General features: G+C 45.2%; 1 protein-coding gene across 2 annotated transcripts in view; it reads right to left on the bottom strand.

The window, feature by feature from the left end:
- Positions 1 to 27,117, bottom strand: part of Ddx56 (putative ATP-dependent RNA helicase DDX56) — a 523,416-nt gene that overhangs the window by 27,877 nt on the left and 468,422 nt on the right. Inside the window, exon 10 of one of the 2 annotated variants that reach the window (XM_068376799.1) lies at positions 26,908 to 27,078. The exons of the other annotated variant lie outside the window; for it this stretch is intronic. Coding sequence (XP_068232900.1) covers positions 26,908 to 27,078 — 171 coding nt within the window. The remainder of the gene's footprint in view (positions 1 to 26,907; positions 27,079 to 27,117) is intronic. 2 annotated transcript variants of the gene reach the window in all.

Here is a 27,117-nt window from a genome sequence, read left to right on the forward strand (position 1 = left end):
CGGGTTCGTGGGCAGAGGAGTGGACGACATAGAGGGAATTGGTTCCGAGACGATAACTGACAACACAGAGGAATCAGCAGCCGCCGTAGGCTCCTCTTCATGACCCTCGGCCATAAGGGTCTTCTCGGTGGTGTCTGACACCTCTGACATCAAGTCGTCATCTAAGTGGATGTCTTGCAGTGCATCTGATATCGGGATCAACCGTCAGCTGGACGCATGGGATCTCAGGTCGAGGAATTACGGCATCCGCAGACGCCTTAGGGAAAAGCATAGTCCTCATCTGCTCGTTGGGAAGGTAAGGCCCCGTGGCGTTCTTTTGGAAACCATGTACCCACTTGTGCAGTTTCTCCCAAGCGATGACTCTTGACTCCGCAGACTGGGAAGTCTCAAACGCCTCGTTAAGCAGGTCCTTGCACGTGGTGCATACCTGCGGGTCCCAGTATCTCAGAGACCCATGGGTGACAGAGCAGCAGGCGTGCGTTCGGCACGCCAGATGGCCGTAGAAGTCCCGGTGCCGAACGCTGCAGAAGGTGCTCTCACACCGGATGTACTCCTCCTGTAAAGAAAGGAAAGGTACATGAGTATGTGGAAGCCGATCATGTTAGACTTAGAGTAATCTTAGATTAATCTTAATGTAATCTTAATTATAATATAAGATTCCTTTCCAAGTATAAGCTTAGGATAGCTAAGCTGGAAATGAAAAAGGAAAGACACATACTTGTGAATCCTGCCCAGACAGTTGCTGTGACCCTCTTCACTATTAATTCTAGGGCGCCCATTGAGGGAGGCCCAAAGGAAGAATCTAGCCCATAGGGGTAGAGTAGTGTAAGCAGCACTGCTTTCAAAGAATCAATAGTGGAATAAAAGGGGGAGCCGATGATCAATCAGCGTAAAGAAAAGGGGAGGATATTAATTGCCAATTCAGGTAGGTCCCGGCAAGGGACTGTGCATGGATGCACAGAGTATGCTAGAAATTTATCTACTGCATAACTATACACCATAGTTTTCTGTCTACGGTATGTAGTATACCACAGATGTACTGGCTACTGAATATAGCCATACAACGGACATTGCCGGCATACTGACGGAAGGGTAGTGCAAGAGGACAGTCCACGGTCACAATACTGTAAATATATGTGGAGCCGGCGGCCCGCCGGACTGCCGGAGGTCCACCAGCCACCGGCGGACCACCGGCAGAGGGCAATCCGCCCCAGCCATCTTTCTATGTGGCAGGGTAAAGGAGAAAACCCCATGCACGCCAGCGGGCCGCTGGCAACCCGCTGAAGGTACACCTACCCTGTCATCATGCTATGTGACTGGGCGGTGACCTAGGCTACACTGCCGGCTGGTGCCGGCAGAGTCGGTGTGACAGTGGGCCGCGTAGAAACAGCACTAGCCCGGAGAGAGAGAGAAAGCAGTGAGGGAAGGGCGGCAGCTTCGCCACCCTAACCCCGCCTTCCTCGGGAAGGAGGGTTCAAATGGAAGGGGAGAACATATCATGATCAGGCTTCCATCCAGCCGCAGCTCTGCCTGTATCAGTCGGCTCGGGCTGCAGGTGGCAGTCCAAGGGAGGACCGAAGAGCACTCTAAAATAGCAAGAAGGTCTCCCGCCGGCAGCTAGACCTGCCGCCAGGCTATCCCAGAGCAACACTGTGTGGGGGAAGCTGAACGGCTCTGCCCAGCAGGCGAAAGACCAGGCCGACCCTACAACCCATCGGCACTCAATGAGATGTAGGATAGCGGACAGGGGTGTGATGGCTAGGCCATCACCAAAGGACAGAGGGGGAGGGAAAGGGTCCTGTGTAAGGAGTGTAAGGGGTTGGCGTAAGCCTTCCCCAGCACTCTAACAAGGGGACTCTGTTTCAGCACCGGCACCGCCCCAGGTATAAGGAGAGTTCATTCTCCAGCCTAGGGTGGGTTAGTACAGTAAGGGACCGGCATCATCAGGCCATCCCAAACTATAAAGAAACAGAATCCCTAAACCTGCCTAACCTAGGCTAAGGATAATCATATCTCCCAGCCCAGAGTATGCAAGTGCAGGACAAGTTGCTAGGCCAGAGGGAGGAGGGGTCTCACGACCCCTCCAGGTGTGGTCTGGGGGGGGGGGGGGCACAGAGACCTCCTATGCCAGCCAATGGGGTCAAACATTAGAGTTCATTCACCTATTGGGGTAGCTGGAGGCACACGACAGTTACTCTGAGGTTCTGACCCGAACGCAAAGCTCATGCACAATGGCTTTGGGACGGGGAAGAAAACCCTAGCCTAACCTTACCAGAATCACAATTCAGGGCAAGGAGGGCTAGGATGCAGCCTAGGCTACCTCAGAGGGAGGAGAGATTACCTTATACATAAAGGTAACCGGGGATGTGCGAAAGTATACTAAAGCCCCTAGGCTACTAGGCTAGGAGCAGGGGAATCGACTAACTGATTCATCAAAACCCCTTGTATACTCACTAGAAGGAGGAAAATAGCCATGTGCAATCAGCGAATCTTATATGTATAATTGCCTAATATCTTCATTTAAATAGGATAACACTAGGAACACATTATATCATGCATGAAAGTAAACTAAAGCGCCTAGGCTAGCATGCCTAGCATAGGAAGATCGGCTACCTACATTCGCTGAGACTAAAGAATACTAACGGCATAATATAACTAATTCCTGGCAATGAAGACTAAATAACTAATACTGATAATCAGTTAAGAACCGGGACAGTCGTTCTGGCTAACTAAATAAAGCATGCGAAGTGAACGACAGCGTCGGCGACGCCTCTGGTTAAGCAATAGCTCCGCCACAGTTTATTTCGAGAGAAAAACGTTACTCTACCGCCAGAGCTAATTTATACACTATAAGAAGTGAATACTCAACTTTCCAGATACAGAAGAGGCTGAAGATTGCGACATGGCTGCGTAAATAGCGAGAAACTGGGAAAACAACACCTGGTCAAGACGCTACTACGAAAGGAATGGAGTTGGCGGGCGGAGATGACGTCAGCAAGATGGCGATGAATATGACGTCATCCAAGTGCCCATAACAGTAACGGAGGAGGAGAACTTTGTAACAGCTCCTCCTATATCTTGCCACTTGTTCCGTTATTATGCGATATCCTAAAGAACAACCTTGAGGGTACTCACGCCAGAAGTTAGAATTCTGGAAACCTTCAGTTTAATTTTCTGGGAATATCCACTGTAGTCAAATATACCCTTAGGAAGCTACTAAAGGAACCTTCCATCAGGACGACATGGCCTGAGCCTAAAAATAACTATTCTTCAGCCTAGGGTCTGCCGAATCTATCAAGTGTAGGCGGCGGCAGGAATCCTGCCGCCTCCACACAAGAGAGAAACAATGTTTCAGTATTGGCGACATCCTAGGCGGCAGAAGAATACTATTCTTCAGCCTAGGGTCTGCAGACACAGGACTAGTCTTCTAGACCGCAGGGGATAAGGTGGCGGCATCATACTACCACTTCAGGTGCGGCCCTGGGAGGCTTAACCTCCTATGCTGGCAGCTGTAAGCCGGCAGGGGAGTGACTACTCATCCTGCTGCTCTGCCGCCAGCAGAAAGACTGAATACTCCAAGGTTCTGTCGAAAACTATAGCCGGGATCTCGCCGGCAAAGGTGGGAGACAGAAAACCCTAGCCTAGTCAAGCCGGAGTGAACTACTCTATGGCAAGACCAGATAGGGTTGCCGACTGTGGCGGCACTCAGAGGGAAGGAGGGATTACCCTTAAATCTCCATAGGAGAAAAGTATCGAGTTATATAATTCTAGGAGATGTACTATCTCCCGTTGAATCAATAAAACGATACACGAGGGTAAACAGGGATAATGTCTGAAAGTATACAACGGCGCCTAGGCTAGGTAGCCTAGCGCAACACGAGATCTCGATTACCTAAATCGCCGAAACTCTAACGTATATAATCGACTAAAGGAAGAGGAAATTATGCATAAAATATATATCTTTACTAGTATAAATGTGCCTAAATAGCTTTCATAATTTATTAATGCTATTACAACCGGGAAAGTCGTTCTGCTAGCTAAATAACACATGCATAACGAACGACAGCGCCCATGGTGCCTCCGGTGACAGGCCTAGCTCCTTAACACAATAAATTACTCTAATTTCACTGTGAAGCAGGAGCTAAAAATTATACACTGTAAAGAATAAATACTCAACTTTCCAGTGGCAAAAGAAGCTGTAGATTGCATATTAAATCCTCTCAAAAGCGATCAAAACGTTAGATCAACAGGGAATACCACCGTGCGAAATCGCTATAAAAATAGGAATAAGCGCCATCTTGGATACAGCGCCATCTTGAAACTCAATAGTAGTACGAGAGGAAGGGTAACCTTGATAACGGCTCCCCTTCTATTTTTCCCACTCTTCCCCCTCGAAACGAGAACGCTATTCGGGGTGAAGATATACGTCCCCTGATATTATGCTAATTCCTTAAGAGAAATTTTAAGGATATTCGTGCCAGGAGTTAGAATTCTGGAGACCTAAAGGTTAATTCTCTGGGAATATCATTGTAGCCAAATATCCCTTAGAAAGCTCCCTATAGGAACCTTCCATCAGGACGACATGGCTTGAGCCCAAAAAGTAATTTTATCATGCTTTTTCCAAAACATTCAACATTTCACACCCCATTTTGTTAGTTTATTGTCAAATCCACAATATCAAAGAGAACAAGAAAGTTTTCAGTTTCTTCTTGAAAGCCTCAATATCTTCAGTCTTTCAATTATCTAGTGGGAGCTTATTGTATAGTCTCAGAGCCACATTTTTAAAGGCTCTAGAGCCTACAGTAGACATATATCTATGTTCCAATAATTTGAAATCATCTATAACTATTCTCGTGTCAACACGATTTATTGGCAGCACAATATGTAGCAATTCTCTTAAATATTTTGGATGTCAGGTTCTGATAACTTGATAGGTTATTGTTCATATTTTAAACTTAATTCTCGCGTTGATAGGCGGCCAGTGTAAATTAATTAGTATGGGTGTGCTTCTTTCTCAGGGGGGACACATTTTATCAGTTTTAGTCCCCTGTTTATTATGTTTTGCAATTTTTTAAGTTGCACTTTTGGTTAATTATAGTAGAGGAAGTTATACTAGTCAATCCTGGTAATAAGAGTTTATAACAAGTTATCCAGGTACTGTTTTATAAAAAGCAATGTTTTTAAGATGATAATCAGCAGTTTTTACTATATTACTTATTTGGGCATCGGAAGACATCTTACAGTCAAGAGATATGTCAAGATCACGAACTTTACTGGATATCAGGGCAAAATTGCTATTTATGTTTATTTGAATATCACCCAAGTTTCTTACGCTGTTTTTCTGTCCAACCATAATAAACTCAAGTGTTATTTTCATTTGATTTTAGTCGTTTGATTGTCATCCACTCCCTAACACTGGCAAGAATTCAGTTTAGAGTTTCAGTAGTGTCGTCTATATTATCTATGGAGAAGTAAAATTGAGTATCATCTGCAAGATAGTTTGAATTTCACTACATGCCTTTGCAGTATTTTCGACAGACCAATAGTATAGACACAGAATAAGACTGAGCCCAGTACACTCGTCTGAGGTACCCCTCAGTTTAAAGGTTCTTATGATGAATTGTGTTTCCAATTTGCACACAGAAATTTCTGTCAACTAAGTAGTCTTTTAAGTTTTCAAAAACTTAATCTTCAATACGGATGGACCTTAGGTCATTTAGTAGCATTCATGCACAACTGCATCAAAAGCAGCACTAGGATCAAGTAATATTAAAATACCACATTTGTTTTCATCCATCAGTTCCAGCATAGAATTTACAACATAACAGATAGCTGTCTCCGTAGAGTATAATTTTCTGTAAGCAGACTGATTGTCTGGTAAAAATAAAAAATTTTAAGTAATTTTTATTTTTCCTAACATACTTACCGAAAACTACTTTCTTAGGAGTTACCTGTAACCTCCTCTCTACCGACCAGAGTTTTGTGTAGGGTACCCTCTACCCCGTTTTCTATGGAGGCCTACCCCCGGCATTAAAGCATGTGCCCCGAGGGTAAGCTTATCGCTAGGTCGATGTCCACTCGGGTCAACAGCTCCAGTAAGTTCTATTGAAGTAGCACAATGCTTGCAAGGGAAGAGAGGCACTCGGGGAAGGAAGGGAGGGCCATTACCCGAAAGTAGTTCTCGGTAAGTATGTTAGGAAAAATAAAAATTACTTAAAATTTTTGATTTGTTCCAATACGAATACTTACCTCGAACTACTTTCTTAGGAGACTTACACTTTAGGAGGCGGGAGTGCTATTCTGACCCACAGACCCGGTAAGCGGAGGCCAAGAGGCCCAGGAATAACGGTACATACTAGAAAACGGACGAGAGGGTAACTACACAAAGAGCTCACGTTAGTGTCTAAGTACTCACCCTTTGAAAAAACTTCTTCTGATGTTGCATCCAGTAGCGTAGTCGTGAAGAATGTGTTATCCAATGGTACAAGTTGGTACTCCCCGATGAGGCTAGGGAGCAACTGGGTAGGATGGAAGGAAAACGCACCTGTGTCTCCCGGTTGCTATCCGTGATCGAGCCTGGGGCTTTTACCGTTACACCACTTGGAGGGCGGAGATGAATGTTCCAATGGAGAACTCGTCTAAGGACTTCCTCGAGTAGTCCTTGAGGTAATGGGCAGTAAAGGTTGACTGGTTCGACCAAGTACCTGCTCAAAGGATCTGACCCACTGCCATGTTTTTCTCAAAGGCTAAGGACGTGCTCAGGCCTCTGATGTCATGAGGTCTGGGGGTGCCTGGCACGGCCATGCCTTCTTCCTTGTAGGCTCTGGCAATAACTTGTCTCAACCAGAAGGAAATGGTGTTCTTGGACACTTGCTTCTTGGTAATACCCGTGGATACGAAGAGGCTCTTGATGCCTGGGCGGAGATGAGCCGTTCTTTCAAGGTATTTTCTAATGGTCCGTACAGGGCATAATTTCAAATCCTCCGAATTACCCGTCCTAGGGATGGCTGGTATTGAGAAACCTTCGAACTTCGGATCCCAGACTGCTGGGTTCTGGGTCTTCGCCACAAAAGAAGGAACGAACTTGAAGGATACTTCTTTCCACCCCTTCGAATGAGAAACGTCATATGACAGCCCATGGATCTCACCCACTCTCTTAGCGGACGCCAAGGCCAGCAAGAAGACAGCCTTGAGAGTGAGATCCCTGTCCACGATATCTTTCAAAGGTTCAAAGGGGGGGCCACACAACATCTTCAGGACCTTAGCTAAGTCCCACTGGGGCACCCTACTCGCCTGTGGGGGGCAGGACTGCTCGAAGCTTTTGACAAGCATCGCTATGTGCCTAGAGGCCCCCAGGTCGATGCCCTTCAGGAGGAAGACTTGGCCTAAGGCGGCCCGAACCCCTTTTATGGCTGGGATTGACATTCCCATCTTGTCTCTGAGAAACACCAGAAAATCTGCCATGTCTGGGACAGAAGCCTTAAGAGGCTTAACGTGCCTCACCGAGCACCACTTCGTGAAGGAGGCCCACTTAGCCTGGTAGACCGAGGCTGAAGACTTTCTCAGGTATAGCGACATTCTCTTAGCAGTGGATGAAGAATATCCTTCTTTCTTCAGGAGTCGCTCGATAGTCTCCAGGCGTGAAGACGTAGGGAGAGTGGGTTGTCGTCGAGCCTGAGAAAATAAGGTTGATGCAGAAGATCTGACCTGTCGGGCAGAGGCCACGGTGGTTGGCTCGCCAGGTCTTTTAGGTCCGCGAACCACTCTCTCTCCGGCCACCAGGGCGCTACCAAAGTCATCTTTAGGTTTCGGGCTGTCCTTACTCTGTTGAGCACCTGCCTTATCAACGTGAAAGGGGGAAAAGCGTACACGTCTAGATTGTCCCACTTATGCTGAAATGCGTCTTCCAAGGCTGCTTTCGGGTCTGGTACAGGAGAACAATATACGGGGAGTTGGGCGTTGAGTTTTGTTGCAAAGAGGTCCATCACCGGGGAACCCCAACGTTGGATGATGAGCTTGGCTACTTCTGGGAGGAGGGACCATTCCGTCCCTACTATCTGGCCCACTCTGCTGAGACCGTCGGCCAGCACGTTTTTCTTCCCGGGAATGAACCTTGCTAAAAACACCACATGGTTCTCTTCTGCCCAATTTAGAATTTTTATGGTGAGATCGCACAACTCCTTCGACTTCAAGCCTCCTTGCTTCTTTATGTATGCTACTACCGTGGCGTTGTCGCACATCAACGTCACGGTGTTTCCCTTTAGAAGATCTGCGAAGTGTAGGCAAGCCTTCTGGACTGCCTTCAACTCCAGGACATTGATGTGGAGTTCCTTTTCTCCGTCCAACCAGGTCCCTCGTGCTGTTTCGTCGAGGAGATGGGCTCCCCACCCTTGGTTGGAGGCGTCTGTGAACAGTAGTAACTCGGGGGGGTCGCTTGCGAAGGGCATCCCCTTGAGTGAGTTCGACCGGCAATGCCACCATTCCAGGGAGGGCCTCGTGTTTGGTAGAACTGGGATTAGGACTTGTTGTGAGTCCAGTTGGCACCAGAGGTTCTTCAGGTTCCATTGCACGGCTCTGAGCCTTACCCTCCCTTGGGGAACTAGTTTCTCCAATAAGACCAGGTGACCTATCAGTTTCTGCCAGTCTTTCGCTCTCCTGGGACGCCCCGACAGGAACGGCCGAATGATTTTCATGAGGTTGTTTATTCTGTCTCCCGAAGGGAAGGCTTTTCCCAGAATGGTATCTAACGTCATTCCCAAGTAGGTCATTCTGGTGGATGGGGATAGGTTTGATTTCTCCGGGTTGATTACGATGCCCAGATCCTTGCAAAACTGGAGGAGTTTCATCCCTTGTTCCTCCAAGAGGTCCTTCGAGGAGGAAAGAAGCAACCAGTCGTCCAGGTATCGGATGAGGCGAATGCCTCGTTCGTGAGCCCACACTGAGACAGTCGTGAAGACTCTCGTGAACACCTGGGGCGCTGTTGACAATCCGAAGCAAAGGGTCTTGAATTGCAGGATCTGGGAACCCCATTTCACCCGGAGAAACTTTCGACTCGAGGGGTGGACCGGAATTTGGAAGTAGGCGTCCTTGAGGTCTATGGTCATCATGTAATCTTTCTCCCTCAAGGACAGCAGGACTGACTTCGTAGTGTCCATTTTGAAGTCTGTCTTCTTGATGAACTTGAGAGCCGACAGATCTATAACCGGCCTCCAACCCCCCGTCGCTTTTTCTACCAGGAACAGACGACTGTAGAAACCCGGGCCTGGGAGAAGAATTTCTTCCATGGCGCCCTTCTCTAACATGGAGGACACCTCCTCTTGAAGGGCGGTCTTCTTCAACGGGTCTTTGGGAGCCAGCCATTCTGCCCGGCTGGCCGGGATTAGAGGGGGTGGTTCTGCTAAGAACGGTAGTCTGTAGCCCTCCTTTAGTACGGACACTGTCCAAGGCTCCGCTCCGTGAGCCTTCCATGCTTGCCAATGTAGTCTGAGGTCTCCCCCAACCCGAGGCTTGGGCGGGGATAGGGGGCCTCCCACTCTATCTCCTTCTGGAGGGGCGGCCTGAACGGCCTCTCCTAGAGGCAGAGTAACCTGTTCTGAAGGAGCTTGAGGATGCTGGAGCTCCCCTACGGGGGGGCTGAGGCGCTGAGGACCAGGAGGAAGAGGGAGCCTCTCTCCTCGTCGTGCTGGGAGAGGCCTGGGCCGTCGCGGCACTATCTGAGACGGACCTCTTGTAGGGCGGTCTCCTAGAAGGCGTAGGCCTGGGGGTGTTAGAATCTTTCCTCTTCGAGACCTTCTCCATGATGGTCTCTAGTTCTTTCAGGGGAAACAAGGACTCCCCCCACAAGGGTAGGCTCCTCATGGCCCGCGCTTCCCTGTCTGGTACCTTCCGGGACACCTTAGCCAGTACGGTGTCTCTTTTGCGGAGTACCCAGTTAGCTGTCAAGGCGAGCGACTGGTACGTTAAAAACTTTAAGGTTTTACCCCCGGAGGTAATAAGTTCCCTCAGGAGGCTCTGCTGGTCAGGGTCCGCGGGGTCGAACGAGGCTTGTACTCCTACTAAGATGGAAGCCCACCAGTCCAACCAAGAGGAGACATTCACCAGATCCCTTGACATTTCTTCCATCATGGAGGCCTCCGATGGAGAAAAACAAACTGGGGCCGAAGAGGCTCTATCCTCTGAGACGCCCTGACCCAGGATGTCAAGGGAAGATTCCACTTTACAGGGGCCTGGGCGACGCCCCTCTGGCACATATACTTTGCCCTGAGTCTTAAGGCCCTGGAGCAATTTTGAGAAACTCTGGGTTTTGGGGGCCTCGGCATTTCTAGCCACCACTTTGTCCACATACTCTTGCCCTAGGACCAGATCTCGGGCTAGAGGAAGCGCTAGAGACGTCTTAGGTTGGGTAGGGGTCTGCATTATCCGTAACAGGCTTGACCTCCAGTAGTCTTCGTCCGTAGCTGCAGGTTCCTCAATCTTATGGTGCCTCCTGATAAGGCCAATCACCCTCCTATAGGCCGAGTCCTCCGTTGGGGAACCCTCCCTCCCGTCAGCCGAGGTCTCGGCTTGAGACCGGGGAGCTGGGTTGCCGGGCACACCGACCGGACGTCTAGTTCTTGGAGCCAGGGGTGCCGTCCTACTGAGGTACTGGACTTCATCGGCGGGGACGTCCGCACCAGGGGCCTGGGTTAATGCAGGCATCGCCGACTCAGCGGGGACTCGCGTCCGCTCAAGGGCTCTGGGTGACGAGGACGCGGTTCCCGTGGGTTGACCCGACAGCGGGAACCGTTCCTTCCGACCCGAAGGCCGCACCAGCTGGCTGGTTCGGCCAGGCTGCCCGAAAAGAAGCGCGTTTCCCCCCGCTGGGCGGGGTGAACCGGAGGCTTCGAGGACTTACGCCTACCTGTTGAGTCCTTCCTGCGAACTTGGTTGCGAGGATCAAGGCCGTGTTTGGAGGAAGGTATCCTTGGCGAGAACTCCCTGGACCGGCGGTCCGGGGAACAAAGTACTCTTGACTCCCGGGGTACGAAGACCCAATCGCCATCAGGAGACCTACTCCTCCTGTACTTATGCCCTGGGGAGCGGGAGCGCTTCCTACTGTACCTGGAGCGCGACCTAGAACGGGAACGCCTGCTCCTGGACCGCTCTCTCCGGCGACGATGTTTTCTCCTTGCTTCTTCCCCCGACGAGTAATAATCTTCTGATGAACCCGACGACACTGCACTTATCGTATGGCGGGCGGTAGCGGGGATTGCAGGGGACTTCGTAACTCGTTGAGTGCCCGAGGTCGACGGTTGAAGGAAATCTTCGGGGACTTCCGTGAGAGGGGCCGGGAACGATCCATGACGCTCCATGCTAGGAAGCCAGGGGTCCAGGCCCTCTTCCATTCGTAACGGGGACCTACCTGGTGTCTTCGGAAGCTTCCAACCGAAGGCATCATTACCCGAAGACCGTAACTTATTTTGGTTGTCGCCGCCTACCGAAGACCCTGAAGCACGGGCCACGAGGGCGGCGAAGACACAGACACAGCGTTACTACCCCACAAGGGGTCATCGGAGGACACGTGCCCCCCGAGCACAAGGGCCGACTCTCCGGACGCACTACTGGGTTCTTCACTAGCCCTAGAAGGACCCGCAACTGCCACTGCACCTTCACTAGACTCTTGGGGAAGACCGCTTTGTTCTTTCTCCACGACAGACTTACCTCGGCCCCTACTCTGTGTAGGGGACGGCGAAACAGAGGCCCCGTCGGACCGCTCACTGGGTGATGGTAGCGGCGAAGTAACGCTAGCTTTTCTGGGGTAACGTTTCGCCAATTTCCTTTTTAGTTCCGTAACGTACCCACTGGATATCACTCCAACCTACACACTCGGGGCACATATCTGCTGAAGAACAAACCCTTCCCCTACAGGAGGAGCAAAGGGAGTGAGGGTCCACTTCAGGCTTGGAGAGGAACGCTCCACACGATTTACCGGCTCTAGGCCCAGGACAACGGCGGATTTGCTCCATAATGCACACACGCAAGACACAAGCACGAAGGGAATCAAGGAATACACTGGGTAAGCACAAGGGTGGAAGGTGAACACACAGGAACACCCGGGAACAGTACACAGGAAACACAAGTTACCACGCGGGGAACACGTGGGACACACAGAACGCACACAAAGGATCGATAGAGAACGAGGGCAACGTGTTGACACGTCGCGACCAGAGAACTTACTGGAGCTGTTGACCCGGGCGGACATCGACCTAGCGATAAGCCTACCCTCGGGGCACATTCTTTAATGCCGGGGGTAGGCCTCCATAGAAAACGGGGTAGAGGGTACCCTACACAAAACTCTGGTCGGTAGAGAGGAGGTTACAGGTAACTCCTAAGAAAGTAGTTCGAGGTAAGTATTCGTGTTGGAACAACTTCTATTTCTTCTAAGTAACTAATTAGTTGTTCAAGATTTACGTATTCCAGCACTTTTGAAATAAAGGTAGATTCGAAATACATCTATACGAGCTTAGTCCCTCATAATCTAGAGCACTTTTCAGAACTGTTGTGACTATAGCCTTTTTCTAGAAATCATGAAACTTACACTCATCGATGCTTGTATTTACTATTCTCAATATCATATGAGCTAGACTTAGAAAAGTTTTTTCTCCAGTTACTTCAGATATTGCCATTGGATCCATCGCACAGCTGGTTTTCTTTGCTCTCTTTATGATCCTGGTGACATCATATTGTATTATATTATTGAATCTTGTTAATTTTATCTGTGTACCTGGTGTACCATTTTTCTGATGAATATTTGTAAATGACCGAATTATATTTTCTATTTTCTTTTTAAAGAATACTTGAAAATTATTTGCTAATTTCTGGTAACTGTACCTCTCTGGTAGCCTTTTTTTCATTTACATTTCTCATTATACCCTTTAAGAGAAGATATAACTTATTTACATCTGTTGCTGCTTTGCAGGTCTTTCTCTTATAGTATTTGCTTTTTTCCTTCTTAGTAAGTAATTATACTGACACATTGCAGTTTTGTATTCTACCCATGTACTTTGTTTTTAACTGATTCCACTTTCTTTAAGTCTTTTTTCTCTCTTTTTCTCCAAAGTCTCCCCATCAAACCAAGGCAACTGGACTTTAACAATTATAATCTTTTCCATCAGTAGACACATGGTATCATTTTCACTTTTACTCACCCTATTGTGTATGGTCATAAGGCAGTCAGCACACACAGCGCCCAACAAACGTTCACAGGGAATGCTAATTGCATAATTTATTTTCATTGTAAATTCTTCAATAAACACAAAAGGTGAGCAGTTTGATTCATGTCTAAAGTTTATTTTCTTCAGCAATGCATGTTTCTGTAGAGGTAGTCTAAACCAGCGGTCGCCAACCTTCCTAACTTCACGGATCACTAAATGCACAATTCTAAATTTGGCAGACCACTAACATGAATTTTTAAAAAAGATGGCAAATACATTAATATCATTTATATAACTAGAAGGGGCACTCGGTAGAGCACATACCTTCACCACAGCAACTTTTGTCACCATAAAAATAAACAGATGATAGTGGGCATTTGATCTCAAAACACATATACCATAAGGTAGGCAATTGAAATATGGACATTTCAGCACTTGTTTCCCGCAAATCAGATGAAAATTGGTCACGATATGGCAAAAAGAAATTTTTCACTTTTTCTTGACATTGACTTTTGTCCCAATCAATTAAAAAATCTAATCAAATTGATGGCCAATCATCCAACCAAATTTCATGAGATTCGGTCAAAGGTTTTTTTCAGTTATGCAACTCATGAACACACACACATAAAAACAAATAAATACACAAGCAAGAGTAATGACATAACTGTATCATGTTACAAACCACAAGATAGGCAATTGCATTATGCACATTTTGGCACTAATTTAATGAAAATCGGATAAAAAATTTACCACGTTATAGCAAAAAGACATTTTCTACCCTTTTATGACCTTGACCTTTGAATCCAATTAAATTGTCTTTGGCTCATAGACAGTCATCCCAGCAAATTTTATGAGATTCGGTCAAATGATTTTGGAGTTATGCGAATCACAACCCCACACACAGACTTACAAACATACGCCTATCAAAACATGACCTTCACCGCAACAAAGTTAGTAAAGGTAATAACAATCAGATAACTTCTGTTGTATTAATATTAAATGCAAGTATCTAATATAAAGTTCTAGATTAATTATTAAAGAAAAAAATCAAAATTTTAATTTCATTTACTCCTGCTTGTTTGAAGTAAGTTTGTGGGTTTTTGGCTCCAATTATGTTACTGCAAGATGGAGAGCCCATTTTATGTCATTCCGAGATCGGTGGCAAGTCTTAATTGCTACGACAGATGTAAATGTCTTTTCACACAATTATGTTGTTAAAAATTTAATAAAAAAAAATTCCTTGCTTTTCACTCGGTGAAGGGTATGCACTTTTTATCGAGACCCAAAAAATGAGGTCTTGATAAGGATGTCTGGAATTTAGATGTTTGAGACTATCGCTGCATAATAGATTGATGAGGGTCTCTTTATCATTCATGCATACATTTTTAAAGCTAATTTAAATGTTTTGTAGAAACCTGATCTGTCACCCGCAAATTTCCATGCCTGAGATCTACTTCCTTTGTGTTATAACACCCCAAAAATTCTGTCGATGACTGTAAGTACTGTTGGAGTGCTATCAGACAAGAAGCATTTAATAAAGATATGTCTTCAACAATAATTTTTTTCTTTAAACCGTTTTTTTTTTTTTTTTTTTTTTGCAAATTTTTTATGTATTCTTTGAAAATATTAAGTGGTTCCTGAGTAAATCTGAGTATTTTGATTGCAAGTGACTTTCAGGACACAATACCAGGATCTTGGATAAATCCAAATGTCATCATTTCCTGTCAACTCCAGTTCGAATGTTCTTTCTAATGGTGCCTGCCGAGGACTGTGGATGCTCTGATACATTGATCAGGTCACGGTTAAGTAAAGTATGAATATTATCAATAGTTATTCTATGTTTGGTTTTATCACAATACAAAATGTTTGTTTGGTTTTTCTTACTAATTATGGGTCTATTATATCCCACTTTATTTGAATGTGGAAGCCAAAACAAAATGGAAGATTTGATAATTTGAGCAGACACACTTTTGGGTCCTGCAACAATTAAACACTATCTCTTTCACTGTTGTCGGGCTCTGATACGGTTATGAAAAAGATAGAACATGTTCCGTCTTATCTAATATGCGTTTTATGTAGGCCTACACTTCATCAGGAAAAATGTATTTATGATGCTTAATTTTCTTTTAATTAATACAGCTGTTAGTTAATCAATTCTGTTCTTTTCTGTTAAATGCTGGATTTAAATGTTTAATGTTAAATCTGCCTAAAATGCTGAATTTGCAACACTGGGTTCTCTGTCTTCTGTCTAATTTGTATTAGGGTTTCCTGAAAAGGAATAAGGAAATGAAATTTGAAATTATATCTCAATTTTTCAGCAGACCAAAATTTTTCACGAACCACCGTAATAAGTTTGTGCACTGGAGATATAATGCACTTTTCTTTCATATTTATATTTGATACAAAGTTATTCAGTCCATCAATTAAAACTACAGTAGATCCAACATATGCCCAGTCAAAGTAGTTGCAGATTCAACATTAATCACAAATGATATGATTCCAATAGCTCACTAAATGCTTAGGCATCAAGTTTTGATGTGTCAGCCATTCAAAGATTGAAGTCTCAATAAATAACTAATTAATTTTTTCCCATGATAACCATCTCAATAAGTACACCAAATTCTTCAAATAAGATACTAGTATTTGTTCTCGGAGGTTTGTAAACTGTTACAATGGATATATTTTTTTTTTTTTTTGCTTTTGTGCATAAAGTTTATTTTCAAAACTTGTTACACTAGTTCCTTTTAACATCTTGAAATGTCAGTAACCCTTATGAATGAAGAGCACGACCCTCGCCAGACATACCCTCTCTCGGAATATGAAAGAAAGTGTGTGTGGGGTGGGGTCATTTCAGTGACCTCCCCCTTTGGGTAAAGACTCTCCCCTGGAAGAGGAATATCTTAAACTTGGAGGCAAACCTCTAGGCAGCACTCTGTTTCCTTACAACGAGTACTATCTCAAAGGAAGGTTAATAAAAAGTGATGCTACAAAAAAAAGCCAAGGCTTAATTCTGAGTTGACCCCCAACGGATTTTCCTAACGGGAATCCTGCTGGAGTAATCCCAAGAAGGAGAAACCAAACCGGTGTTCTTCGAGAAGAAGAAAGTAAAGGTCCCGATAACTACGATCTTGTGATCGTAGCGATCTCTGTGGTAATCAATGATCGTCACAAAAGACGCCCTAATGGGTGTCTAACATCTGACTGTCGTGAATGACAACCTGACCGACCAGGAAGACGAGGTGATGTGTCTCGCCCCTGCGATCGTTGAACAGAATAAATTCTGAACTCAACATTGGATTGTCATGAACAACATTCTGACCAACCAGGAAGACGAGATGATGAGTTTCGCACTGTGATCATTGAACAGAATGAAATTCTGATCATATCATTGGAATGTCGCAAACAACATCCAGATCGACCAGGAAGACAAGGTGATGAGTCTTGCCCCTGTGATCGTTAAGGAGAAGGAAGATTCGTCGATTCGGCGATTGTCGAACAAGCCATTGGTTGACGATTGTCCTTGATCTCGCAATCCTCAACAGGTGGAAGCTGCATGCGCGCTAAAACATTGCCTGTAGGGAGAGAGAGAAAAATTGCGGAATGTTAAGAGACGACTAGATCAGCAGGAAGTAAGAAGAGTCGCCGTAAGCAGAAGTCAAAGGAAGGGCGAACGGGAGTAGACCTAGTCGACAGCTAAGACGTCAGCTGTAGCCACGGCCATTGACTTCACACCCGATGTCATCATGAAGTGCTGAGGAAAATATAAATTCTAAGAATAAACCCAACCCGCGAAGGGGAAAGGAAACCCCCCAAGTGTAGTCGCCAGAGCAGAAGAATCCTTCCGATAACGTATGCCTGCCCAGTCAAAGTAGTTGTGCAGTCAACGTTATTCACAAATTGATATGATTCCAATAGCTCACTAAATGCTGAAGGGAGGTCTCATTTAGAGACCAGAGAACTTGAACCATGTTCCGAGAGGGAGGTCTCAATTTCGACTGGGAAAAGGCAAGTTTGTAAGTCCACGTGAGTTAGGAAAGATCTAGCGATGAGGGGATGTCTCTTCCTTTCAGTTTGAAGGCCAAGCTCAAGGTTGAGTGATCGTCTTTACCTGCTGAAACTGAAAAGGGGGTCTTTTCCTCTTGCATATACTCGAGGATTCCGCTATTGCTAGAATAGAGGTATCGAGGGGAGAGATACGCTTTCCCATGAAACCAACCACAGAAGACGTTATACTTTGCCTGGTAGACTGATGCTGAGGAATTCCTCAGATATCCAAACAACCTCTTCGCAACTTATTTCATATATTTAGTACTGTTTAGTGGTGCATATCCTTTTTATAATTATTTAATGTGGTGATTTTCTAGGGTCTAGAATGAATGAGGCTATTTACATGTAAAAGGCGACTCGCAACACGAAAAAATCACTTTACGAAAACCTTATGGAACAAATTAACTTTGTGTTGTGAGGCATTACTGCACTAGGTACATATGGGAGCATGGTTTACCTGCAGTGGTTTGAGGTCAGTTTATCCAGAGAACCCAGGAAGCTGCTTTCCCCAAGAGAGGGGAGGATGAAGAAAAGAATAAGAGCCACTCAAACCTTTTCATTCACGCAGACTAAAAAAGGGTAACATTGCCCTCAACCTTCTGCTACTTGTCCAATAGGGAGCTTGAGGTATAAAACTAGCTGTTGTACAGCCACCACAGGACCGACAGAGATTGTATCGAGTTCCAGTGGGTCAGGTCTTGCAGAAGAAAGGTTGTGAAAGTCACCTGGAGAATTCACACCCTTGCTTGTAGAACCTGTGACAGAGTAATCTGCTTAGAAGGGCCAGGGGCATTGCTAGCAATGCCCCTGACATCGTGGGTTGGCATGCTGGATTTTGATCTGGATTCAGAGTGTAATTGATGACTCTGTGAGTCCAGCAGAGATGATCTTTCCGTGATCCTCCTCTTGTCTCCCCCAGTGCTGATGAAAAGAGAAGGGACCCAGGTGGGCTGTTGCCATTCTCTTGAGGTAGAGCCTCAAACCTCACCTTGGGTACAGTAACAGATTATTATTATTATTATTATTATTATTACTAGTCAAGCTAAAACCCTAGTTGGAAAAGCAAGATGCTATAAGCCCAAGGGCTCCAATAGGGAAAAATAGCCCATTGAGGAAAGGAAATAAGGAAATAAATAAATTATGAGAACAAGTTAACAATGAATTATTCTAAAACAGTATAAATGTCAAAAGATGTCCTGGATCGTTAGTTACAGAATGGAGACTTGTTGTCTAGGATCTGTCACCTCTGTAGACTTTGGCAACAAACTCAGGGATGAAACTGAACGTTGCCTTTCACCCTTCTAGAGAGACCATGAAGTTTGCCTCCTAAACCGGGTGAAAATTTGTTACCTAGCGAAGTGGAATGTAGGGAGGTCTCATTAGAGACCAGAGAACTCGAACTGTTCCGAGAGGGAGATCTCAATTCCGATTAGGAAAAGGCAAGTTCGTAAGTCCGCATGAGTTAGGAGAGATCTAACGATGAGGGGATGTCCTTTCCTTTCAGTTTGAAGGCGAGGCTCAAGGTTGAGTGATCGTCTTTACCAGCTAAAACTGAAAAGGGGGTCTTTTCCTCCTGCATATACTCGAGGATTCTGCTATTGCTGGAATAGAGGTACCGAAGGGAGAGGTAAGCTTTCCCAAGACACCAACCACAGAAAATGTTATACTTTGCCTGGTAGACTGATGCTGAGGAGTTCCTCAGATATCCAGACAACCTCTTCACAATTTATTGCAGAAAGCCTCTCTGAGAGTGGGGTACTGGGTAGTCTCCAGGCCTACAATCATAGCGAAGCTATAGCTTGTGGTAGATGTCAAAGTGTGGTTGTATGTGACGTGGAGAGGGTTCTCTTGGAGGCTCTATCAGGAGCTGCAGAAGGTTAGGAAACTATTCTGCGTAATGCCATAGCGTAGCTATGAGAGCCCTTGAGAGGCTGACCTATATTCTATCCTTGTTGAGTACCCTTCTCTTCAGACAATAACAGGGATGAGATGTAAACAACATTGTTGTACCCATCGTTGTTGGCATGCTTCTTGACAGAGCGCCTTAGGGTCTAGGACTGGGGAGCAGCAGAAACCTGAGGTTCAGGGGCGTTGCGAACAGATCCATCGTTGGAAAACCCCGTAAAGTTTGGACTTTGTTGGCTACAAGGTGATTCAAAAACCATTCGGTACACTTTATCTGAGATGCTATGCACAGATTATCGGCAAGCACAATCCTCTAGTCTGGAATAAAGGGGGCTGGTAGTGGTACCGAGCAGACTTCAACCCATCTTAGTATTTATACTGTTAGATGGGAAGAGGTTGCGAGCAAGCTCCTTTTTGCGGGTTGATGTGAGCCCCTACGTAGTGTTGTCACTCATCATACCACCGAGTGGCCCGTTAGGAACTGATGAGGCGGTTGAAGGACCGGAAAGTTGGCCTTCATCTCTTCAGAGATTCAAGTGAAGATACTTTCGGACTCTGTTCAGAGGCCTGAGGTCGTGTGGTGCAGCACTACGGTCAGGATCAAGTCCGAGGGGTGGGAATGATCCAGTCCGAGGGGTGGGGAAGGATGAGAACTTTACACTACTCCCTAGATTCTCGACTGACACCCATCCGTTGAGGTTCGTCCAAACTTCTGGTCCCATTGAGATCAGAATGTCTGGGGAATCAAAGGCCTGATTCCAATCAGACTGAAGCCACCACTGGTGAAAACGAATCCTGAGGCAGCCATTGGAGGCTAGACAGGCCAGGGATGATAGGTGTCCAAGGAAGAATAGTCACTCTGGGCTGGGAGTTTTTCTCATCTTGAGAAAGGGTCTTGAGACTTTTCTAAGCCTGTCTTTGATGAGAATGTCATTCCCAGATATACCAGTCTTCTGAGAGGGAAGTAAGGAAGACTTCCAAAGGTTTACCATGATCACCCGATCTTGGTAAAAAGACTTTACAAGTTCAGGTGCTAACGAAACGTTGCCACCGAGTCTGCTAAGTTCAGTCAGTCGTCCAAAAACGGAGGAGACGTAAGCTGATCCTGTGAGTCCAGGATGGGTGCTGTGGAAAGATCAAGGCAGAGTGCCCTGAACTGGTATTTCTTGTTTGTCTAGACTGTATCTCCAATACTTACTACAAGATGGATGGTTTGGGCCTGGAAGTATGCGTCCTTTAGGTTCAGCGTGCACATGAAGACCTGTGTTCTTAGCACTTGTCCAAACTCCTCCTACATGGTGTGGACATCAACCCAAAGGGACAGCTCCTTATGGATCCTTTCACATGGGAGATTGTTGACGGTGGGGTCTTGACTTGTGGGGGAAAGGATGGGACGCGATACCCTGTGTAAGGATTCTTCCCTGGGAAAGAACTCCTTTAACTGATAGAAGCTGGGAAATGCTTAACCCTACCATGCGGCCTGACGAGATTGATACTATTCTTCAGAAAAGTTTCGGTCTGAAGAATGTTAATCAATGGTTAACAGCTGGGTATCATGGTTACTGTGCAGTTGGAGAGTGCTCGCGAGTAGTCACCTGTCAACAAGCTGCTGATGGGGGCTGTCGATCGCCTACCGATCGCTTTAGTGGATTGTTGTGCTGGCAAACGGCAAGTAGTGAGAAGTGCAGTTTGCCTTCCGATCTAGGGAACCACGGGCAGAGGTAAGTCTGAATGACGAATTGCTGGTGAATGGTGAACTGCCGATGATCGGTGAAGCGGCGATCTGTGAGCCGAAGATGGTAACTGACAGGCAGATGAAGGCTGTCTGGTCAGTCAGCCAAGGAAGGTTGGCACCAAGTTGGTGATTGGCTTGGAGAGCCCTGAGAGACAGCAGAATGGTTTAATAATCGTCAGTAGGTGATCGGTGAGCCATTGACAATCAGTGCTCGATCATGGACTGGCGATCAGCAAGCTAGAAATCAGCAAACAGTCGATTGGCTGGTCAGAGATCATCGAGCTGAGATTGATGATCAAAGAAAGACGAGCTGGACATCAGCAATCTAGTGATGACTGGTTATTGACTAACACTCTGTGATCGGCATGCCAGCAATCGGGGATCATTAGCAACTGCCAAGACTGGAGGTCAATGATTAGATTAAGATGAGCTAGCAATTGGTGATCTGGCGATCGTCGAGCTAGCGATCTGTAAACGGTGATCTAGCAACCAGTCGGACTAGTGAACGGTGGCCGGTGAGCTAGTGATCGGCGTTCTGGCTATTAGAGATTTGCGAGCTAATGATAGGCCGTTTACATGGTCCAGATTGTGTTTGCTGACAGTGGTACTGTCAGGAAAACCTCCTGAAGAGAAAGGGACCAATGGTAGATGCGGTTGATTCGCCTTGAAAGGAATCTTCGGGATCTTGAAGCCTCTCCAATCTTTTCCCGGCGGCCATGCTGTAATGCGTTTGCGGGGAGGAATGGGACAATGGAGTACTGGAGCGTTGGCACGCAGTTTCTAAAGAATGCGCAGGAGAGTGCTGGTGCATTACAGCGGTGCACAGTTTCCTGTGAATGCGCAGATGAGCGCTGTCGAGCCGGAGGTTGGTGAAGAACTGGTGAAAGCTTCGGCGCTGGACAGCGCTGATGCGCAGAGGAGCACAGGCACGCACTGGCGAGCTGGCAAATGCTGCTCCCTGGAACGGCGAGGCTGTGCTGGAGAGTGCTGGCGATCTGGAGATCACTGAGGACGAGCAGGGGAAGGCTGCAAGTCAGGCGAATGCCGAAGCGTTGTAGAGCGCTGACGAGCTGGAGAGCAAGGAGCAGGCTGGCACTGACAAGATGTTGGTGAGCGCTGGTACACTGCAGTGAGCTGGCGCGCTTGAGAGTGTTGGCACGTAGCTGCATGCTTAGGCATGGTCTCAAGAGGCTGTACCGGAGACACGAACAGTGATGGCGGGTTGGCAGGTCTGCTGGTAGGACGATCAGGAACTGAGATGTGCCCTTCGGAAGGACTAGCTGCAGCATCGTCAGGAGAAGGTCCAGGAACACATGATGCCCCTGAGGGTTGGTGGATCAGCAAGCTAACCTTCATTAGTAGCAATCCTCCGAAGAGGAGTCTCTTATGAGTGGCCGCTCTTGCGAACGAGAGAGGTGATCACTTAAGAACCTGGCACCATCCTTGCAAAACTGAGAAATAGATTAATCATCATTTGAATATCAAAAAACCTTCAATCTTCATAAAAGAATCTAAAAGAATTCATTAAGGTAAGTTAGTAATGCAAATACTTTACTAAATTCTTTTAATATCGTAATTTGTAATTTCCTTGTTAATAGGCTCAAAAGCAGAGATCAGATCATAATCTGGACCTAGATTGGGCAATTGATCCATGTTTGTAGGATAGAAGGGTTCAATGCTAAGGGAGAACTTGAATTACTTGCCTTTCTTTGTATGGTATTTGGGATGACTATGTATTGATCTTGCCCAAAACAAACTGCGTAAATTGATATGTATATTCATATTTTGAGCAGGCGTTCTTGATAACTCAGATAAAAATCAACATCATAGTTTACTTTAAGAAACTTATATGGATATCTTTTAGAAATAAGCTGTCTTAAATTTTAAGACTAAAAGAAGATACTTCATCTGATTCTGGTTCTTCCTCTATATCTTCTTCATCACATCCTCTTTATCCGAAGGATTTTCTAAGAAATTACTAGACTGTTGTTTATATACTTGTTTACCTCATACAGGATTTGATTAAAGGGACTCGTTTTGGCAACTAAGGTACTAGTCACTACTTTTACCCCATAATGGAAAATTGCAATGAGCTAGTGGCCAAGCTTGCAAGCAAACAGCACCCACTGACATTAGAAACTCGATGGGAAAACAGTTTGATTTACTAAAATCATAAATTTTGCCATGCTATTCACATATGTAAAAAATAGGTTGTTTAAGGGAGCTTACTTCATCGAGAGTGATATTAGGATCAAAACTATCATCTCAGCACAAGGCATAAACGGTTGACAAGAGGTGCAATCTACTCATCTAAAAGAGTGGCTATAAATGTGGGAATGCAAGGGTTTGGCAAGAGAAGGATCTAAAATATGTAAAAGTATTTGATGCCCCACAAGAGGATTTCAAATCTGGGATACACTGTGTAACACCAGAATCCCTACTGAAATACTAGCCACCACTTGAGTTAGTACCATCAGAATCCTTACTGAAATGCTAGCCACCACCTGAGTCAGGGTAGGGTTTGAAACAGGACAGGTTAGGCCAGACATATTACCCTTAACTAAAGACTGACTGCTCTTCTGATGTATTACTAAAGAAGCTAATGACATTAAAGGCTCTTTTGAAACTCTTGCATATCTAAACTAATTTGTTAGGACAGCAGCAAAGTGAGAGACTGGAGCGGCATTATCGAATCATCCCCTTAACAACCAACTAACCTAGTGTCATCTGTTTTTACCCCTGAACCAAAAGAAAGATTCCTTTCATGCCTTGAATTTTTAATCTTATCAACAGCCATGATATTTTTCCAGAGACGAACAATGAGGGCTTTACAGGCCTTACAACAATTCTCTAAAATCACAAAAATGTCCATGGCATGAGACAGAGAATGTGGATCATGACCACTCGAAAACAAATCCCTTGCAGAAGCTATGCAGTAATTGCTGACAAATCAGAATGAAGACATTTTAAACCATTAAAAAGAAAAAGAATCAGGAGTTTGTGTCTTGACACCATCAGCATGACTTGGAAACTAAAGAAGGTGATGTATGTGCAGCATATTATTGCTAGTAGATACTACAGTAATACCTTGAGATACGAGCTTAATGCGTTCCGGGACTGAGCTCGTGTGTCAATTTGCTCTTATCTCAGATGAATTTTTCCCATATAAAATAACTAAAAAAAAATTCATCCGTTCCCACCCTCTGAAAAAAAACCCTGAAAACAGTATATTACAGTGGAAAAACATGTTTTCAATTGTTTTAATCAACATTCTACGCTAACAAAATAACAAATACCTATGAACTGGTTATGATGCTCAATGAAATGTAACATTATTATGGAGTCCTTACCTTTCAGACAGACGGTAGCGGCTAATGGAGGTGTGTGCGGAGGAGGAGGAGGGAGAGAGGACGGGGAGGAGGGAGAGAGGACGGGGAGGAGAGAGACTTGAGGGCAACACGTTTGGTACGTAAAACTTTGGTAACACGACGTAACATAACCTTAACTTTAAATTTAACTTAAATGAAATTAGCAACTTTAAATTTAACTTAAATGAAATTAGCTTACTGTACACACACTTAAAAATAAAATGTTAATCTTACGTTACTCTAAACTTAATTCTAATTTTATTTTCATTTTCCACTTTTTTTACTTTTCTTCTTCCGGCTTGGCTCTTTTTGCCTCGCTTCCACCTTTAATTTTTGACGGCCTTTTTAAAAGGAACCTATCTAGAGATGTTTGCTTTAGTCTCCCCTTCATAATGTTGGGAAAATAACGCACGCAAGTGTCGTTACAATAGGCTAACACACAACCACTCGCCAACTTAACCGGGTGCCTCTTTTCCATAAAATTAGAAAACTCCTGCCACTTCGCTAACATGTCTTTGATTTCTGCCGTAGAAAGGTGGCCCTCGTCTTCCACCTCCTCCTCGCTACTGAGCTCCTGCAACACCTCCGAATGTTGCATCTCCTGGAGCTCTATCAATTCCTGTATCGTGAGCTCTTCCTGATGCTCCTCAACAAGGTCGTTCACGTCTGCCTCGTCTACCTCCAGTCCCATGGACTTTCCAAGAGACACGATTTCATCCATCACAATAGGTTCGGGGTCATCAGGGTCTGTCGTATCGACCCCTTAAAAGTCCCTCTGAGCGACAGAACCTGGTCACAATTTCTTCCATGCTGAATCAAGAGTTCGTCTTGTGACACCCTGCCATGCATCGTCAATAATTTTTAAGCAATGGACGACACTGAAATGTTCCTTCCAAAATTCACGAAGGGTGAGATTGGTGTTGTCTGTGACATCGAAACATTTCTTGAACAAATGCTTTGTGTACAATTTTTTGAAGTTGGAAATAACTTGTTGGCCCATCCGCTGGAAGAGTGGTGTGGTGTTGGGAGGGAGATAAAGGACCTTGATGAACCTAAACTCATTGAGATTGTCCTCTTCGAGACCGGGAAGCTGACCAGGGGCACTGTTGAGGACCAGGAGACATTTCATTGGCAGGTTTTTCTCGGCCAAATATTTTTTGACTGCCAGACCAAATCACAGATTAACCAATTCTGTGAAGAAATGCCACATAACCCAAGCCTTAGCATTAGCGTGCCACATCACTTGCAGTTTTTCTTTCAAGATCCTTTGGCTCTTGAAAGAATGTGGGCTTTCAGAGTGGTTCACCAGCAGTGGCTTGACCTTACAATCACTGCTGACATTGGCACACAAGGCTAGAGTTAACCAGTCCTTCATGGGTTTATGGACCAGTAGTCTCTTCTCCTCTGGCGTGATGAAAGTCCTCCTGGGCATCTTCTTCCAGAAAAGGCCAGTTTCATCGCAGATGAAGACTTATTGGGGGATGAAGCCATGTCGGGCGATAACCGATACAAAGGTTGTGACGAAGTTCGCCCCGACTTTCGAGTCGGAACTTGCTGCTTCCCCATGCCTGACAACTGAGTGCATCCCAGTCCGTTTTTTAAAATCATTCAATCAGCCACGACTGGCTTTGAAGGTTTCCGCTGGCATCGAAGTCTCCCCTCTCTCGGCTGCTTGCTTTCCTTTCAAGTTATCATATATTCTGCTGGCCTTTACACATATATTCGTCTCGGACACGCTATCTCCCGCCAACTGTTTCTCCTTTATCTATAATAAAAGAAGACTCTCCATCTCATTGTGAATATCACTGCGCAGCTTGGAAAGGATGGTTACTCCTTTAAAAGGCTTGGTGCTCTTTATAGCATCCTTCTGCTTGAGAATGGTACATATTGTCGATGTACTCCTCTCATATTGGCGCGCCAGCTCAGACACTCTTACGCCACTCTCATGTTTTTCGATTGATTCATGCTTCATCTCCATTGTCATCATACGTTTTTTCTTTTCACTACCCTTGTTTGCACTCGCTTGCTTTGGACCAATTGCTTATTAAATTAATTCTGGACTGATTAACGCAAAAAACAAGTAAGAAAAGCAAACACTACGGCCGATGCTCGGAGATAACTTTACACTACGGAGATCCAATGGGAAAGACCAAGCGATGCTGTCCTGGTGAGAAGCCTCTAGCACACTCGGTCACCTGGCGGCCGCATAGGGAACTACCTCGTATCTCAAAATTATTCTCGTATCTCAGGACAAAAATTTGCTTGGAACTTTCCTCGTATCTCAAATTTCTTGTATGTTGCGACACTAGTATCTCAAGGTATTACTGCAGTTAGTTTTATCAATTTACTAGAAGCATTACTGTAGTATATTAGAAGGAACAGGAAATTTTTAAATCTTAAAAGAGCAATGTCAACATACCATGCTTCTTTTGACAGGAAAAATATGATCCATGGAGGCTAATAGAAATTATCACATATCTACTCTCTGCTATTATTCTGTATATCAACCACTCTCTCGATTTTAAGATAATAAAGATAATAGGATCACATATCCTAATTTTAAGATACAGATTGAGATTGACCTTGGTTATGCAAGAAATCCTCATAATTTGATACAAGAAAGCCTTAAACAATAATAACAAAACACACAATACATTACCATAAACTTTTTTACACTCTTTGAATTATTACGTTTGAGCATTCTTGATGTTTCTTTTGATTTAGGAGCATCATCACTTTCTTTGGTATTTTGATTCCTTTTTGATAAGGTTTTCTTTGCAGCACGGAAGTACTCAGGGATATTGTACTCTGGAATGTTCTTCAAATGCCTCTGTAATGAACAAAAAATACCTTGCGCTTACACCTCTTG

This window comes from Palaemon carinicauda, chromosome 7 (genome assembly GCF_036898095.1).
Source record: "Palaemon carinicauda isolate YSFRI2023 chromosome 7, ASM3689809v2, whole genome shotgun sequence".
NCBI lineage: Eukaryota > Metazoa > Arthropoda > Malacostraca > Decapoda > Palaemonidae > Palaemon > Palaemon carinicauda.